This window comes from Nothobranchius furzeri, chromosome 7, assembly GCF_043380555.1.
Source record: "Nothobranchius furzeri strain GRZ-AD chromosome 7, NfurGRZ-RIMD1, whole genome shotgun sequence".
Classification (NCBI taxonomy): domain Eukaryota; kingdom Metazoa; phylum Chordata; class Actinopteri; order Cyprinodontiformes; family Nothobranchiidae; genus Nothobranchius; species Nothobranchius furzeri.
This window is the reverse complement of record NC_091747.1, coordinates 72,363,001-72,382,282: the sequence shown is the minus strand read 5'-3', so window position 1 is coordinate 72,382,282 and position 19,282 is coordinate 72,363,001. Positions and strand designations below refer to the sequence as shown.

Genomic DNA, 19,282 nt, shown 5'->3' with positions numbered 1-19,282 from the left:
TTTGTGTTTTCATAATTTTGGTTACTGTTTTTTTTTCTACGGTTTTCATTAGAAAAATCAGTTCTCGCTAAACTATTTAGATTTTTTTGTGTTTTCATCATATTTAGCCTGTATTTTATATCAGAAGCTTTATTCATTTTATGAGAATTGCTGAGTTGCATGTTTGGAAAAATAATCATAACATTTTTGTTTTAAATGCCTTAAAATGTTCTTTAAAAGGCATTGTATAATTTTGGGAAGTTTTCATTCATTTATGACAAAATTGCTGAACACTATGAAAAACTGACATTGCTGCTGGAACAAGGTCAGGAACTGAACAGGAACAGGTTATCTGCTCCTGTAAGTCCAAAATTTTATGTTACTGATCTATTCTAAATAATATATCATATCATTAACACCATATATTATTCAATATGTGAAAGTATCTGATTAGTTAATAAACCAAATGTTTTGTTTAGTTTGATTTTCAAATACAGTGCATGCTAATGTTGTAAGTATATCTTTTAACATATTAAGCATATTCACACCTGGAAACTATAAATGTGAATAAATCAAATGGCAGTAGCTTTTCTGTACTTTTATTGTGTAAAAGTAGTGCATGGGCCTAAAAAGGTTGGAGAACCCTGCTCTAAATACTTAAAGCGACACTGGAACTGTTTATAAAAGTGACCTGAGTACCATAGATGTCCACTAAAGGTGCTCACATGTAGAGTTGACAGCTGTGAAGCATTTACTCATAACATTTCCTTTTGTAGTATTCCCAGGCAGCCAATACGATGTTGAAAGTGGCCGAATGTGAGCAGGCCAAAGAGCTGGGCGCCATCAACAGCGCCCTGAGGTGAGACGATGACCTCCTCCTGACTCTAATAACTTCCAAAGAGGACAGTGATATCTCGGTGTCCCAAAGGCAACTTCATAGAAGACGAGACTGAAAGCTGCACACCGACCTTAGAAAACAAACCTAATCTAAAACTTGGTTCAGAAATTCCACATAAATTAGTGTGGAAACTGCTGTTCTTTTTCTGTAGAATTCTCAAAACTTTTGCTATTGGAGAAATTCCATGAGAATTTAGTGATAATTTTCCACATGTTAAAATATGCAGCTTTATTGTTGGTATTTACAGCTACGCTGTTGGATTATTTGGTGCCAGCTTCAGCTGTTTTGGTCTTTGTGTTGATGACATTTTTTTTATCAAAAGTTGATAAGTTCTTGATAAACAATGCATTTTTTTTTTAATTGACCAACTCCTTCAGCTTCTTCCATGTGACATTATAAGTTTACGCATTTATTTTGTGTTCCAGTAACTACAGTAAAGAGGCATTTGCTGACTGGGCGAGACATGACGATGCTCAGGATCACTTCTGTGAGCTGGATGGTGAGGATCATTTTCTCTTACTACACCAGGGGTCTCAAGGTCACTGTCACTAAGTCCATCTTTGACAGAATCCAATATATTTAATATAAAAAATATTTTAAATGAAGGGAAACTTACATTTCTCATGTATTTGGTATTGGTGTCTAGCCTAGACTAGCCCAGGTTTAGTTCAGGTCATGCCTGGAACAGAAATGTTTATTCAGCTTAAACCATTTTAATTGTTCTTCTGCTCCCTCATCTTGTGGGGGTCCACAGGGCTTGCTACTCGGCCCTCTGCTTTGTTCTGTCTGCTGTGTTCAGCATCCAATTTAGGAAAGCAAAAGACTGCTGTCCATTGCTGTGCAGATGATACTCAGGTGTACACCCCTGAAATGGAGGGGTGATTTAATGAGTAAGGATGAGTAAGTAAGGGTGGAACAAAATATCTCTATTCTATCTCATGAACGAGTCCCAGTACCAGTACTCTCTTTCACTACATCGGTTGTATAACCAATAACACAGAAGTTCATTAGGTGCACTTCTCTTGACAATGAGCTAAAAACACCCTGAAGAACACTACGGACTCTTATGCGGAGTCGTGCAGCAGGAAAAGAAAAATAATCAAAGATGCACTAGCAAGTTTTCAGTCTAAAGGGTTCACTTTAGATTAGAAGTGTGGATGAAACAAAGCTGAATGAAGACAATGCAGCATGCACAGCCGGAACATGTATAAAAAAAACGTGCCTGTTAGTTCACCTGCATATCCCGCCGTTACTTTTTGAGGCAAAGCTTCCTTTAATTCTAATTAAGCTATGTTGATAGTACATGCATACTCCGTGTACATCTCTATGGCTCTTTGCCTATACAGCCCTGTTGTGAACAAGGGATATTGCTTTATGATAAGCATTCTTGTACCCAGATATATCATACCAAGCTACAGACATTTCACTGACAAAACGACTCCTGCCATGTACTGAGACTAAGGAGAGAACTCATTGCTGTCTGCAGTAAGAAATATTTGTTTTTGTTTTTAAAAATTTATATCTGCGTCCTCATCTTGTGGGGGCCCACAGGGTTTGCTACTCGGTGCTTTCTCTTTGTGCATGGGCTTTAGGAGAAGCTTCCTTTGTGGAGGATACCCATGCATGCCATTCCTCTGAAGTGTGTAGAGGGGAAAAAAAATTGTGATTTCTTAGTAAATATTGTATTTGGTGAGAGATAAACTTTATTGTATTTATCCTAGTGAATCTATAATTAAACAGGTAAACTAGTAGTAGCACATTCAATCTCAAAGAAAGTAAAATGTTATTATCAGGAGAGGGAGAATGTTTAAGTGGTTAGAAGCAGTGTTCAAGCCGATGGCCCCCTCTATGAGGCTACCACAGCTCAGCGGACACCATTGTAGCTTCTTCTGGGGAGAAAAACACTTAAAGAAAAAATAAAGTTAACAGCTGAAATAGCAGGAAATAATACAGTTAGATAGCAAATTGTATAAGAAAGTAGTAGAGTGTGGAAAGTGGTCAGTATGTCCTCCAGCAGTCAGCAGCATAACTACAGAGATAACTCTGGATAACCTAGCCTTTTAGATGGAGGCATGTTGGAGGCAGGGCAAGGGAGAGCCGTCTTTACCGACTGTACACTCCACCTCCCTCTTCTCCCCCACTTGTCCAGATCTGGGCTAACATCAGATTTTAACCACAGGCCCTATCAAATAAAAAATGTTTTAAGCCTAGTCTTGAAAGTAGACAAGGTGTCTGCCTCACGGACTAAAACTATTTGGTGGGAGATAAACTTTATTGCATTCATCCTAGTGAGTCTATAACTAAAGGGCTAAACTAGTAGTGGCACATTCATGGACTAAAGCTGGGAGCTGGTTCCACAAGAGAGGAGCCTGATAGCTAAAAGATCTGCCTCCCATCCTATTTTAAATATTCTGGGAACCACCAGTAAACCTGCAGTCTGAGAGCTAAGTGCTCTGTTAGGAACATATGGAACATTCAGGTCACTGATGAATGATGGAGCTTGATTATTAAGAGCTTTATATGTGAGAAGAAGGATCTTAAAATCTATTCTGAATTTAACAGGTAGCCAATGTAGGTAAGCTAAGACAGGAGAGATATGATCTCTCTTTAATTCTCATCAGAACTCTAGCTGCAGCATTTTGGACAAGCTGAAGACTTTTAACTACATTCTGTGGACTTCCTGAGAGTAATGAATTACAGTAATCCAGTCTTGATGTAATAAATGCATGAACTAGTTTTTCAGCATCACTCCTGGAAAGGATGAATCTAATCTTATCAACATTCCGAAGGTAGATAAAGGAAATCCTAGAAACATGTTTAACGTGGGATTTGAATGACATGTCCTGGTCAAAGATAACACCAAGGTTCCTTACTTTGTTCTCAGAGACTAATTTAATGCCATTCAGGTCAGGTGATTGACTAAGCAATTTCCTTTTCTGAATTTCGGGTCCGAAGATGAGAACTTCAGTCTTGTCTTGATTTAAAAGCAGAAAGTTTTGTATCATCCAATTTTTTATGTCTTCAAGACAAGCCTGTAATCTAACTAACCAATTAGGTTCATCAGGGTTAATGGATAAATATAACTGAGTATCGTCAGCATAACAGTGGAAGTTTATCCCATGCTGTCTAATCATTTTACCAACTGGAACCATATATATATAGTAAACAGAATTGGTCCAAGCACTGAACCCTGTGGTACTCCACAAGTAACCCTGGAGACTGAAGACGATTTGTCATGTACATTTACAAAATGAAATCTATCAGACAGGTAGGATTTAACCCAGCCTAGCGCTGTTCCTTTGATCCCTACAACATGTTCAAGCCTTTCTAAAAGAACATTGTGATCAACTGTGTCAAATGCAGCACTGAGATCTAACAAGACTAGAACAGATTCTTATCTGAGGCCATGAGAATATCATTTGTAACTCTCACTAATGCAGGTTCAGTGCTGTGATACTCTCTAAAACCAGACTGAAATTCTTCAAACGGATCACTAGTGTTTAGATGCTCACATACTTGATTGGCCACTATTTTTTCCAGGACTTTGGATAAAAATGGAAGGTTAGATATTGGTCTATAATTCATTGGGTCATCTGAATTCAGAGGTTTCTTAAGTAAAGGTTTGATTGCAGTAACCTTAAAATCCTGTGGTATAGGAGGATTACCACCACTGTTTCAGAGAGGCCAGGCTGGCAATGGGAGATCGACCATTCGCCTTTGCGCAGCAGCTCTGGTATGCAGCATGTCGATGAGTCCGCTTCGGGCAGTCGGACGGGGAGCAGGACCTACTAGACACACTGATTCTGGAGCAGTTTGTAGAGGCGATGCCAAGCGGGACCAGGGAGTGGATCCAGTGTCACCGACTAATGGATCTGCAGGCCGCTGTGACCCTGGCTGAGGACCACATGGTGGCCCAAGGATGGGAGAAAAAGCCAGAATGGCCGACCACAGCACCACGCCGACTTCGACCTCCTGGTGCTAAAGAGGAGCCTGGACGGATGATGGCGTGAGAGGACAACAGCCAATGGGTGACTGCTACTGACATGGAACCTCCATCCCCCAGATACTGGAAGTGTGGCGCGGTGGGGCATGGACGGCGAGACTGCCCTGTGATGGAAACGGACTGTGGAACCCGAGTGAGCCGACCAACCAGCTCAGGCCAGAAGGCAAGAAGCAAGGTGGAACCAAGGAGAGCAGCGATCAGGACCCGACCGGCGCTGGGGGCCCAGCTGGCCAGCAGCAAATACTTCACTGGTTCCGGGGGACTTGACCAGACCGGACATGTCCCCGGCCTGGAGCAAGCGGTGGAGAAGTGTGGCAGAGCGCCAGATGGGAGGTGCTCTTGCTGTCCCAACGAGACGCACCAGGTGCCAATTGATAATCAGCCGGAGGATGATTATAAAGGCCGGCACCGCAGAAGGAGAGAGGGAGCAGACGTGAGGAGCCGGTGTGGCTTAGAGTCTGCTGAGGAACAGGACCACGACCCGATACCCTGAACGAGTTAATAAAGCGTGTGAGCAAACAGAACGGTGTTGTGTTGTGCGTGTGTGCGTCCCGGTGTAGCTGAGACTGCTAGAAAATGATTAGTCAATAATAGCCAATTATTTGCCACTTTGGTGCATCTGAGTTGAAAATTAAACATTCTGCCTTAAACTGTCTGTGTTGCACCCTTTTCAGGTAAAGCTCCAAACTACATTTGAACTTAAATCTGCCATTGCTATTGGCTAATACGTACCCTATGGTTGATGATATTAGCTGGTACCATATGATGTCACAATGCCGCTGTGAGCTTGTGTGTGCGTGTATTTGTTAGCAGCTCTGCCCTCTCGGTCTGCCAAGCAATGGCTCCTTGTGGCACTTTTTTCAAACAGGAAATGGGAGTGGCGTTAGACTCTGGTAAGAGGTGACTTGTTCTGCAAGCTAGTTTTGAATATACACAATTAAAACAACACCGCCACCCTGGAAAAAAAAACCTGCACCTACACAAGTTCCCAAGGGTTCAGCACCTCATAGATGAAATTTGGGCAATAAAGGACTTGAGTAAAGATGGACATGGAGATGAGCAGGGGCGGTGTTAGGCCCGGCTACTTGGGCTGAAGCCCCGGATCTTTCATGATAAGCCCCGGATCTAAATCGCGGAAGTAACATGCAGTACCAAAGTCCAACAGAGAGGGAGCAGCTGGCAGTAGTTTGTATACAGCCTGCCTGAGCCTCCACCACTGAAGAAGAAGCCCTTCAGCAGTCGGCTTCTTCTACACTCTGCCTGAAACGCATGAGTGAAGATGGACATAAGGACGTTTTTTAGACAAAAAGTACGGCGACAGAACCCCAGCTTTGATGAGACTGGTGTTGACTCAGGTTTGTGGGTCTTATTTGAAAATATTTGTTGTGCTGCTGGTTTGCCTAAAGTTAGCTTACTATCAGGTAACGTTGATGGAGAAAGAAAGGGAATATTTACTATCATCTCACACTAAACACTAACAGGAACAATACTCTGCCCTGAGTATGCTGAATATGCAGCTTCAGATTAAAAATTATGTGGTACAAGATATATATATATATATATATATATATATATATATATATATATATATATATATATATATATATATATATATGATGTTGACTAGTGCGTGTCACGTGTATGCGCGCATGTGTTAAGCCCCGGATCTTCTTCAGCCCTAAATCCGCCCCTGGAGATGAGTTTTCTGTTTCGTTTTTAATTTCTGGACCTTGTAAACATGTTTCAGATGAAACCTCTCCAGATGCTGAGTATGTGGACCTGCTATTAAATCCCGAGCGATACACCGGCTACAAGGGTCCTTCTGCCTGGAGAGTGTGGAACAGCATCTATGAGGAAAACTGCTTCAAGTGAGAACACACACACACACACACGCACACACACACACACACACACACACTCTCTCTCTCTCTCTCTTGCATCTTCTACTTTTGATATGAACAGTAAAAGAGCTTCAATTTAGTCTTAATAAGACATCTAACTTAAAATGTTTTAGCATCACAGCATAGAACAGTTCTTAATCTCATGGATGGATAAACACCCCACCACCAGTTTTATTATATTGCATATATGTAGCATTTATGTAGCTCAAACGCAGATTTTATCAAATAATTTATTAGCAGGGAACACGGTCATTGTGATCTGTGTTCTTGTTTTTAAAACCAGTTTTCTTGTTTTTGTCTGTAGACAAAGGACCAAATACCAGAAAACTACACAGCGTTAATGTTTAGGTGTTGTCACACACAGAGCAGGTCTCTGCTGGCTAATAAACCCTGTTAAAATGTTAATTTTAGGTTTTTAATGTAGAAGGTTTTGTATTTAATGCTTATATGAGCCCTGCACTTAGCCATGAGAGCTGGTGGAACTCCACAAAAAAATAAATAAATAAATAAAATCCAAATTTGGAAAACTTTGCTGCTTTTTCATAGTTATGATGCAGAAATTTATGCTTAGTGTAGAAACTACACAATGCACAAATTAAGTTTCCTTCATGTTATTTAACTAAATGAAATGCAAATCTTTTTTCTTGCCTTATTTGTGGTATTTTCAGAGCATTCATTCTATAGATGTTTTCCTGTATTTTTACCACTGACAGGCCCCGATCAGTGTACCGACCCCTGAACCCTCTGGCTCCAAGCAGAGGTGAGTCGGAGGCAGTTTTTGCTTTTATTGACGTAAAGAAGTGTTGGTCTTAACAGGACCTGAAAAAGAAAAGTTCACAGTAATATTTAATAGGCATGAGACCGAATCCATCAGTGAAAGTATAATATAAAGGCCAAAAGGTTGTGTTATTTCTTTCTTTGGATGCATGTTTTAGCTCTGATGGTCAGGGTGTTGAAATGGTTTCCTCTGGTTGTATTTATGTTGGTATGCATTCAATCTGCGTTTATTTGTCTTAAGTTTTCTTTTCATTTAACACATTTTTCTGTTTCTGTCTCTGTTGTTCAGGAGAGGATGATGGTGAGTCACACAGCTCAGTTACCAAGCTGCTGTTTTATAGTTTCAGTCAGACAAGAACTCCTCTCAGTTAACACACACACACACATGTGAGTAAAACCTTAAAAACTTTGAACCGTTGTATTTTGGGGAAACAAAAGAAAAAGATCACACCAGTTACAATTTACAGTGGTAGGGGCGGAAATCCTATTTAATTTTTGGGGGGGACAACAAACAGTAAAATTTCAGTAAAATTTGGGGGCGGGGACATGAAAAAATTGCTGTCTCCTGATGTTTTGCAACTTGCAGGAGAGGCCTCCATCATGAGCTATTTCACTGAGAAACCAGCCAATCAGAGGAAAGTTGTCAAAATATCGGTAAATAATACAGAGTAAGACTTCAAATCCTGCCATTTTCTGCTCCCTTCTCCTCCAACTGACCAGTTCCTGAAGAAGCACCAGACAGGGTATCCGCGGGTCCTTAAAAAGTCTTAAAAAGTCTTAAATTTGCTTTTCTAAATTTAAGGCCTTAAAAATCCTTAAAAATTACAAATAATCCTTAAATAAAGTTTCCAAAGGTCTTAAATTACCAAAGACCCAATGAACAAGAATTTCTAGTTAGTGTTCAGCATTTGTTGTGTGTGATATTGGCGTAAGCGGAACCACACACATTCAGTTGGTTGTGAAAGGGGGCTATTTTTAGATGAGCACATTGGTTAAGCTAGTGGGAGCTTGCACCATGGGGAAGTACAAGTTTGATGGTAACTAGGTGGGTAATCCCACGTTTGCGACGTGGTTAGCACCGGTTCCAGGCAATAGCTGGAAATTATAGCTTAAAATTTATTTAAAAGAATAGCTTAAATTTGGTCAAAGTGGCCTTAAAAAGGTCTTAAAAAGTCTTAAATTTGGCTCCCTTAAACCTGCAGATACCCTGACCAGAGCTCTTCCCCCAAAGCGATTGCCTCACAGTGCATTAATTTATACTACAGACCTCTGTAGATGTGTTAAAAAAAACGAATGTACTTGGTCTTTCAATAAATAATGTTCAAAAAGGCAAAGTACTAAAACATTTCTGGAACCTTAACAATAAAGAGAGAGCACCATCTAAAAATAAAATGTCTAAATAAAATAGACTAAGTCACATGATGTGGAGGCTATTATAAAATCCACATTTCCATCAAATTAACATTATTAAATGTGAAAAATAAACATAAAGCTGTTGAATTCTGTTCTGTAGTCTGTCACTCAGCGACCAGCTGCGAGCAGTATCACAACTTGGTGAAACATCAAAAACCAGGATGAATATCTGTCATGTTTACAACCTAAAAGTGATGTAGATGTTCTTTAAAAACATTCTAAGAACTTAACTTTAATCTGTAATGTTAAATAAAGTTATAGATGTCTAGAGAAAACATTCAGTCTGCCTAATAAAGCTAAAATGACCACCTGTTAGGCTTTTAACCCTCCTGTAGTTACTATCTAGTCCCACTTTTAGTCACCCTTGGGTGCGGGTGGAGGCAATGACTCGCTTCAACAATATTGTCCGGGCAGAAAGCGGGTTTGGGTTTATTGTCCCATTTATTGAATATGTTGACGATTACAAGCTGGGTCCAGAATGGCTATTTCTTGTCCAGGTTTATGTAAATGATGAAAATTATAACAGCAAATTAGATGTGGCATATGAACCCAAACGAAGCGGTAAAAACCGTGTGACCTCCCGTCACCCAGAAAACGCCAATGCACTGCCACCTCAACACCTTTATAGGCTCCGCAGTGCCACCAGTGGTTAAAGGAAATACAAACCATAGTGCAATAAACTGAAATGTACATAAAACATTATCAAAATAAACTTAGATCATAATCTAATCTAAACCAAAACAAAAATGGCTCCTACACACCGGCCCCAATTGTGTAAACAGCACAATTAAATAATAACAAAATAAGGAGCCAAAAAATGTCCCAAGTAGTCCCATGCAGGATCTTCTCTCCATCTTATACAGCTGCTTGAAGAAGGCAGATCTTCGAGATGGGCCTCTCCAGCTGCCCGGTCTTCGTTTTCAGCTGAACTGCTCTAACAAGTCCATTTTTGTCAGGATAAGTGTTGATTATTCTTCCAAGTTTCTTTTTTTTTTTTTTTGGCGGATCTTGAAGCCATGAAGTCCATTGCTGTGACATTTTTCTCCTGCACATCTCCCGCAGCAATAACTTTGGTAACAAAGTGAATGGTGCCAGGAAACCCAGTGGATCATAGATGGAACTGACCATTGAGAGAATACCACATCTGGTGTGAGGTCTTTCTTCCATCACTAGTTGAAAGATAAAAGTGTCACTCTCTGCACACCAGCTTAGGCCAAGAGCGTTTTCTACAGGCAGACTATCCCGTTCCAGATGTAGTTGTCTTGTTGAATTGGAACGTTTCTGTTCAGGAATGGACAGCACGACTTGGTGTCTGGAACTTATGTGTGAATATAATGTAATGGAGTCAGAATATCCGTTTCTCAGAGAGCTGAGTTCTGGACATAAAAGAATTTGGTTTGCATATAAGCTATAAAGTCGTTATTACCAAAACCACATACAGACTCTTATCTCGCTGTGCTCTACCTCACCCGTTCTGGAGACCCCCGTTTGGATCCGAGATAAGGAGCCGACGACCCCACTGCACTTGGTTCGTAGAGAAACCTCGATGCGACCAAATCAGTCCTGAGATGTCTCCGGGTCACAACTGTAGATGAAACCAAGCGTCTTAAAAATAACTCTGAAGGAGTTTGCGTCAGCTTTGTTTTGTGTTGTTCTCAGCTTCACGGGTGCATAAAATGTTAAAGGTTTCGACAGCGTGTCAAAATCTTTGCGGGTCGAAGAAGCTTTGCTCAGATGGCCGGTCTAAAGCTTTTCTCTAGAACCCTCGAACTGTTCGATCTCTACTGAGGGAAAAACCAGAGGGACTAGTTTTTATGGATTGATGTTGTGAATTTGGCCAGACAATCGGGCTGACAGGTTTGAGAGATGTTAACAAGAATCTCAGAACACACCCTCTTCGATCTGGACACTCTGAGTCTAGGCAAAAGCTTAACTTTGCGTTAGCTTAACTTTACTCTGTCTTGTATGAGTGCAAATGGTGATGACCTCATCCAGTAAACGTGCTAAGCATATATCATTAAAGATCAATGAACATTTCATTGTTTATAATTACAAAATCTTTCTTCTTTCGTCTGGGAATAAAGGAGTTCATTTAAAAGAGTTCCTCTGTGAAGGACCTTGGAGGAGAGAATGTTATTGTTTATCTTTTATTATCTCTCGGAGCTGCAGTCCAGTTGGTGTGAGGAAGGCAGGCTCTGATTAAAGGGACTACGTGCAGCCTTCCAGACTCCTGTGAGGGGAAAATATTGTCTGTTGTGTCACAGCCAGGTTAAGTTGACCTGGCTGAAAATCAGGCCATTTTGTGACGTTACAATATCAACATGCTGAAACATATACACATACTAAACCTTTCAATGTAATCATAACACAACATTAATTTCAAACTTCAATCACTCAAGCACAGAACAATGAAAACATGTCATTATATTTAATTATTATAAGTAGCAATAAACAAATGTTTATTTAATGATTATTTAACTTATAAGTTTTAAAAGTTCATATTTAATTAAAGAAATCATTCTTTGATTTAGCAACTAATCCGAGCTGCGAATGTTCCGTATTCAGAGGCATGTAGAGTCCTGTAGGACGATGAGGGAAGCTTGAACCTTGAGGAGAGGACATCATTGTTGACTATACGTTATCATGTGTTCAGAGCTGCAGAGAGGCTCTGAGCTCCAGTTGATGGGATGAAGGCAGGCCGATTTAAAGGGAACACATGCAGTCTCGTGTCTCCATTTTGACCAGATGATGAATGGTCAAACAGTACCGAAAAACTGACCATTGCTGGACGTTACACAGTAACACATTTGTGTACCTGCAATGAAGAATGCGTAAAGTGTGAGAGTAGTTTTATGTTTGTGAGGGACAGTAAAAAGGCACAAGTTATTTTTTTCTTCCACAAGTATGCGGATGTGTTTTGCAACATTTGTTTTGGCTCAACTGGAGCAAAACTGCACCTGTATGATTTTTTTCTGTGTGTGACTCAGCAAATACAATTTGTGGACTTGAAAAAAAGATTTTGAATAGGTGAAGCTGATGTTTTGTACCTGTGAAAGATGGGATTTTTCTGAAATTTTCTCCATGACAAAACACAAATGTTATTGCACCAAATGTACCTCCATAGATAATGCCAGTACAACTTAAACGGAGGAGTTATACACTCTTACTGCAGAGGCGATGAAATATCTATGGTAGGGTTCTGTTTTACATCTGATGTCTTAGTCTGCCTCTGACTGTTCATAATCGGTGATGCCAGTACCAAGTTGCTTAGTAGCACATTACTAGTCTAAAATGACCACTTTTTCCAGTAACGACTAATCTATTGCATTACTGTTTTCATATCACTAATCAGATTAAAGTTACTTCTCCAAAAAACTATGCATTACTGGTTACTAGTTTTGTGTAACCATTTTTGTGTTTTGCAAAGATATCAAAACCAGCTACAGGAATATCTACCAACTGTACAAAATGCCTCAACATAAAAACCAGCAATCACTTTTGGGAAGAATGCTAACAGTTAGCATCCAATGTGAGCAAACACACTGACAGGCATGATTATTATTAGACACGCTGATAAAAAGTTGAGCGGCACCGAGAGCCCGTTACATGGAAAGGAACCACTACTCGAGATGCTAAATTTTGGTGCAACATTACACAAAGATGGCAACAAAACACACCAAAATAGAACAAACAACTGGAAACCTGGCTACCCACAATGCACCTCGCTTGCTGCTTGTTCCGACCCCGCCCACAGCGGAACTGACAACGGGCGAGGTGGGACTGTGAGACCAAGAACACAGGGCTGCCAACTTTTGAAATTTCCATGCGTGAGAGCGGAGGGGGGTGGGGTGCTTTGGTTGCGGACTGTTTGCCGTCCATCGGAGGGTAGGGGGCAGTGTTGCCAGATCCAAAATCCCACAATATCATACAGAGAGGCTTAAATTATCGTTTTTCAGTACAAATGATCGTACATTATAAATTTGATAATAACGTTCTATAAACGACTTCTCACTCCAATATAATATAACAAAGAAGGTGTTTTATATTGCCCTGTTTAAATAAACATCTTTAAAACCAGTAATATAATGCTTATAAACGTGCAGAGTGTGTCGGCACCACTCCGACCTCCACGCATTGACACGATATGCACATTTGCGCAGTCCTATTTATGTCATTTCTACATAAGGTTAAAAGCAAGTGACAAAACATCACAGCAGTAGAAAACTGACCCAATAAATGACAAAGCAGCCTACTCACCTAGTTGCTGATCTCGATCTCCTCATCGGATTCACTGTCTGTCGCAGCAGAATGCCTTTAATCACCTGTACTAAGTGGTCTGTGCTTCTCATTGCAATGTTGTGCTCGGCTAAAAAGCCACATGGCTTGATTTCAGCGTTTTTCACATCATTTTCAAACTTCTCTTTTTCATTAGTTTGTAGGAGGCATTTATAAACCTGTAAGCACTGAGGTCAAATCTGACTTCAGAACAGTTTAAAATTATGTAATGGACTTGGGAAAGCCACAGCAAAAGATGGTGTTACTAGATGCAATGTGAAATTATCGTACATTTGAGGATTTTTGAAACTATTGATCGTACATCGTACAGAGCCCAAAATTATGGTACAAATACGATGATGATCGTACATCTGGCAACACTGGTGGGGGGAGTTACTAGGACTCATCCTTTATAATAACACACAAAAAGACATAAGTGTTCAGAGGTATTATTTAATATTACTGCTGACAGCCTTTTATCATAGTTGGAAAGCAAAACGTTAAAATGTGCTGACGATCGGATAAGATAAAGGGGGCCACGCAGTGGGCCATCGTGGCATTTCACAACAAATGGTGAATCTGTGCATTTCTCACAATTATCACGACTTTTCCTTTGACAGTATAATTGTGTGCAGCTCTGGAACTTTTAGCTGCACACAGTTATACTGTCAAAGTGAATATTCAGTAAGTTTCTAGTTTTGATCATTCATGTTTTTTCTCTGATTATTGAGAACGTTTTACTGACTGATTAATAAGACAAAACGGCTACATAGTAAATGAGCTTGTAGTTGTGTTTAAACCTAACCAGTTGGTCTCCTGCCTCTGCAGGAGAAGGCTTCTACACCTGGCTGGAAGGTGAGCTCCACCTCACATCACACCTGTTTGTTGACAAACATTGTTTTCATACCTGCAGTAAAATGTGTTCTTACAGAACTTTTAAAAACAAGCCGCGGTGTGTTTTCTGCGGAATTAAACCAAACTAAACGAAGTTCCGGATGCTGGATCATATTACCCCCAAATTCCACTACCTCCGCTCCGCTCCGACACGAACGCCGGAGCAAAATCGGTCCCGTTGTAGTCAATCAGAGCAATTCCACTACTGCGGCCGTGCTCCGGCAGTGCGGCGCAGTGCGCTGCCCTCTGTTCCGGCGTCCGGCAAAAATAGGATTGATTCTATTTTTGGCGGACGCCGGAGCAGTATATGGACAGAAATCACAACCGCCCAACAGGAAAGGGAGCAAGCACAACTTCCGTTTTTCACAATAAATCGATAAACAAAAGGCGTTTTTTGTTTCATATGCACAGGTTTAACAACTTTTAACAACTATCAATGGCGGCTGAAGTTTAAATGCACAAAAATAAGCCATAAATACAGTTTCTACTATCAAAGTAGTCACACTTTGTTGATCCAAACACTGCTGATCTGTCAACACAAATGATGGGCAGATTAAACAGTTCATGCCGATGCTTCTCCCGCACAACGGGTGTTTGGATCTAACTTCCGCGTTTATTGCTCGGACTGTATCGCAAGATCTCGAAAATCCCGCTCATGCTTGTTTGCCCCCCCTCAGGTCTCCGCACCGGAGCGGAGCCGTTGTAGAGCGGGTACCAAGAAAAATTGAGTTCGGAAGCGAGCGGCTGCGGAAGGCGGGGGCGGAGCGGAGCGGAGGTAGTGGAATTTGAGGGTTAGATCCGCAACAGCTCTGGTTAATGAATTCTGCCAGAAGAAAGTGTTTGGATGTTGGATTAGATGGACTGAGATGTAAAGGATCTTTCTTTTTTTTACTGTGAACTCACATCTGTCCCTGTTCAGGTTTGTGTTTGGAGAAGAGAGTTTTCTACCGAGTCATCTCAGGCCTGCACAGCAGCATCAACATCCATCTGTGTGCCGAGTACCTGCTCGACGGTACGACCTTATCCCCTTTCATTCCTGCAGCAGTAAACTTATGTTTGTGATGTTGTTTGTGGTGGCAGAAGGCTGGGGTCGATCCGTGTGGGGTCCGAACATCCGTGAATTCCGGCGGCGCTTTGAAACATCTGAGCCAAAGGGCGAGGGCACCCGGCGGCTGAAGAACCTCTACTTCCTGTACCTAATAGAGCTACGGGCTTTGTTCAAGGTGGCTCCCTACTTTGAACGCGCCTTTGTGGACCTGTACACCGGAAACACTCTGGAGGATGGAGAAACCAAGGACCTGCTGCTGCAGATTTTCAATGAGATCAAGTGAGGAACTGGTGGAAAGCTTCTGAACTGAGCTTCTCGTTACGCAGCTCAAGACGAACTAGTCCCACTTTTAAAACAATGCTCATATAATAAACTTGCGCTTTATAAAAGGAGAATTTTTATGTAGGTCTGTTGTTGAAATTACAATTGGAAAACATAGTGTCATAAACACCCTAGCTGCTAGCCTGCAAATCATGTCATAAGAGAGGATTCATCCGTCTAGATCGGGGGTCGGCAACCCGCGGCTCTTTCATCCATCTGATGCGGCTCTCTGTGCTTGTAAAATTGTCAATTCTAAATGTAAAGATTGTCATCTTTTAAGATCTAAACAAAAATGATAAAGACCTGAAATGACAGGTCACCTGCGTGTGCGTAATCAAACGTTGCTGTAGGCGCTTTCTGAGCCGAAGCTATGAGCTTCTGGACTTTTGCCTCAGACAGGCTCACGGATGCGTCGCCACATTGGAGGCAGGAACAAGCACCATTCAGCCAAAGTTTCACAATCCGGGAACATTTTCTAAGTGACAAGTCTCTGAGAGGCAGGGTTTGGAAAACACTCGCTTCAGTGAGAGGAATTTTCCCGCATGTGCTCTGGTTCTGCTGCCGCCGGTGACCGGCGCGCTCCAAGCCCCTCTCCACAGCCTTAGCTCACTGTACACCTTATGTGCGCGCTGACAGCAAGCTGTGCTGAACACAGTTTCCAGTAAAATGCTCAGATGTTCTGATGGGAATCTTTCTTATTGATTTAGCTGCCTCCGCGATGTGCGTCATGATTAAACTGTCAGCGCGTCTGCAGCCTTGAGGTTTCTCCGTCAAAATAAACGGTCAAATTCGGGAAATATCCGGTCAAGGCAAACCCTCATTTAACTGTTTGGCCTTCTTGTGAAGATTGTTGCGAAGAGAAACAAACTTGTTTAAGACCAGGCCCACGCGGACTGCGTCATTGTCTCCATCGCTGTAGACGAGGGAAATAAAACGATCTGATCGAAACCTTTTCTTACCTTTTACACATTGTTTAATGTAAACTTATGTTCTGTACAACGTTTAATTACAACAATCCAACAGGCAGAGCCTGGATTATTATCCACTTTAAACATGTTTTAAAGGAGACGTGTCAAACAGCATCACCCGCTCAGGCGCTTTAGGCCCCGCCCACAACGCCGCGGATGCTGAGGCTCCCAGTGTTTTCTTTACTGTGGGAAATGGGTATTAATGGCTCTTTGATTGGAAAAGGTTGCCGACCCCTGGTCTAGATGAGTGGGGAACATTTTTTTTTCTAGCTCTCTGAACATCTTAGGTGTGTTCTTGCTGTGTCGTGGTTCTAATTCCATGCTGTCGTTCTTTTTAAAACACAGAAACAGTTTTGTTTACCTGTTTTGTCGCTACGTTTCGCCGGCGGCTGCAGGCTTCTTCATGGTGGCGTGTCACTTCCTTCTCCGTTTATCCACGGGCAGCAGAGGACGTTGTCGCCCCCTACTGCCCGCTCTCCCCTCTCCGACGATGCAGTCCCATCGGCGGTCTAACGACCAAGGATGGGACGGGACGGATTAAAGAAGCAATCGAGATAAGGAGACGTGGATGTGGGACCATGAACAGAGACGACGGAGTTCACACGTTGGACCGCGCATGGGACTGCATCGTCAGAGAGGGGAGAGCGGGCAGTAGAGGGCGACATCGTCCTCTGCTGCCCGCGGATAAACGGAGAAGGAAGTGACGCGCCACCATCAGCGTCAGCCTGAAGAAGCCTGCAGCCGCCGGCGAAACGTAGCGACAACACAGGTAAACAAAACTGTTTCTGTGTTTTAAAAAGAATGACAGCATGGATTTTTTTCTAGCTGCCCTGATTATCATTTACTGAATGTGTTGCTAATGTCACGTAATAATTGTGAAAGAATGATTGGTTAGTTGACCAGTTGGTGATATCCCTGTTGTTTGCAGCCTAACAAATGACGTTTGGGGCTATTTTAAAGTGGTAAAATGCTAACCACCTCTTTTAAGTCATTTAAAAATTACCAGGATAAGTAAAAATCCTTTATTTGACCCACAGTGGAGAAACGTAAAGCAAAACCAAACAGAAGTGTAGGAGAATAGGCCGTAGTACAAAATGTAATAATAAAAAAAAATACACACACACACACACTATGGGTACAGAAAGGATTCAGATCCCCATCAATTTTTCACTTTTTGTTATATTGCAGTCAGTTGCTAAAATCTGTTTAAATCATTTTTTCTCATTAATGTACACACAGCACCCCATAATGACAGAAAAACAGCATTTTAGACATTGAATATGTGTGGGTGTATATTTTCCAAGGTAAATGGAATGCACCATGTGGTCCATCCTCCACTGCATAGAACAGTAGATGCTACGCCCACCGCTACTGCCTTTGGCAGTCGCATACGTGGGGTCTACTTTTTATAAAGTCTGTGGTTATCCCTTTGATGCATAATGGTCACTACAGTGGACAGGTACTCACAATTGTTATTTATTTGTTTTTGCTATTAAGCACAGCTGTTGAAGACTTTATTGCATTTGAGCCCCTCCGTTTGGTCTTCAGTAAGCCAAGCCAACATATTTCATGCTCAGAATGCACGCTGTCCACTGAGATGGACATGCAATAAATTATTTGTAAATTATAAAATTTTACAAAAAATATTTGTTGAAATTTGTTTCATTCACACCTAAAGACGAATGAAAAAAATTGTTAAAAAATCATGGTTGAAGATTTCATAATTCATGCATCAAAGGGCTAAATGGGATGCTTTAGCTCCATCTGGAGCTCAAACAGTGAGAGAGAATCGTTCATGAACACGTTGGCGCACGCCAGAATGAGTGCGCTCACTTTAACCTTCATCAGGCAACATATGAGCGAGCTCCGTTCACGTTCACAAGCGAGTTCGTTCAGTGAATGCATTCCGGCACAACACTGATTGTAACTTAGTGTGTTGAGGGGCCCTCAATAAAATTACATTTAGCGTTCCACTTTGGCAAAGGGCGGCCTCGGTGTGTGTGTGTGTGTGTGAGAGAGACCAGATTTTGTATTGGTTTGTTTTTCCTTCAGCTGTTTTTGTCTTTCAGAGCTTTTCCGATGCACTTTGATGAGAAATCCATGTTTGCTGGACATGAGATGGAAGCCAAGACTTTAAAGGTGAGGTCTGCGGCTCTTACCCGGTGTCTGATGTTATGCAGACCTTTTACTGCTTCAGGGACACTTCTGTGAAGAGGTTTTCTCCAGGATTAGCGTGTCGGTGTGTTTATTTTTTACATTTCTGGGCTGTCTAAAGGGGAGACGTGTCCTCCGTGCTCTTTTAACCCTTTAGGCCCTAGGCCTTTTTTCTTTGGGCCCTGGCGCCTCCCAATTGGGGCCCTTTGTAGTTTCATGTCCCAAGTTTCAGTGATTGTTTGCGTTCCCCGAGCGCAGCTACAGCTACAATCAAAACAGTTTAGATTGTAAACAAAGCCATTTTTGGTTGTTGATACATTAAGATAAAATAATACCTGAACTTTATTTTAGAAGAGCAGCGCTGTGTGAAAGTGCTGACAGGATGGAGGTTGTGAGTTCAAACTCCATTTAGAATTTAGTCGATTGTTTTATTTATTCCAGGGTTCCTCAACTAAATTTGTTCACGTTTTTATTTTTCCAGCAGACACCAGAGAAGGTCAGATGCTCTTCTAAAAAAAAAGTTCAAATATCTTCATTTATTACAATATAAAATGGCCTCGTTTCCCATCTGGGCTGTTTTATTGGGGTTTTAGTGTGTTGGGAGAACGTGGACAGTTGTAGATGTCTAGGACATGAAACTGCAGAGGCCCC

General features: G+C 41.5%; 1 protein-coding gene across 3 annotated transcripts in view; it reads left to right on the top strand.

Moving 5' to 3' along the window:
• ero1b (endoplasmic reticulum oxidoreductase 1 beta) overlaps positions 1–19,282 on the top strand; it is a 43,116-nt gene that overhangs the window by 21,072 nt on the left and 2,762 nt on the right. For 2 of the 3 annotated variants that reach the window (XM_054751740.2, XM_054751742.2), the window contains exons 5-13: positions 756–838; positions 1,303–1,376; positions 6,628–6,748; positions 7,495–7,541; positions 7,848–7,859; positions 14,075–14,101; positions 15,060–15,152; positions 15,221–15,467; positions 18,547–18,616. In XM_054751740.2, coding sequence (XP_054607715.2) covers positions 756–838; positions 1,303–1,376; positions 6,628–6,748; positions 7,495–7,541; positions 7,848–7,859; positions 14,075–14,101; positions 15,060–15,152; positions 15,221–15,467; positions 18,547–18,616 — 774 coding nt within the window. The remainder of the gene's footprint in view (positions 1–755; positions 839–1,302; positions 1,377–6,627; positions 6,749–7,494; positions 7,542–7,847; positions 7,860–14,074; positions 14,102–15,059; positions 15,153–15,220; positions 15,468–18,546; positions 18,617–19,282) is intronic. The other variant, XM_054751741.2, reaches the window with a different exon arrangement.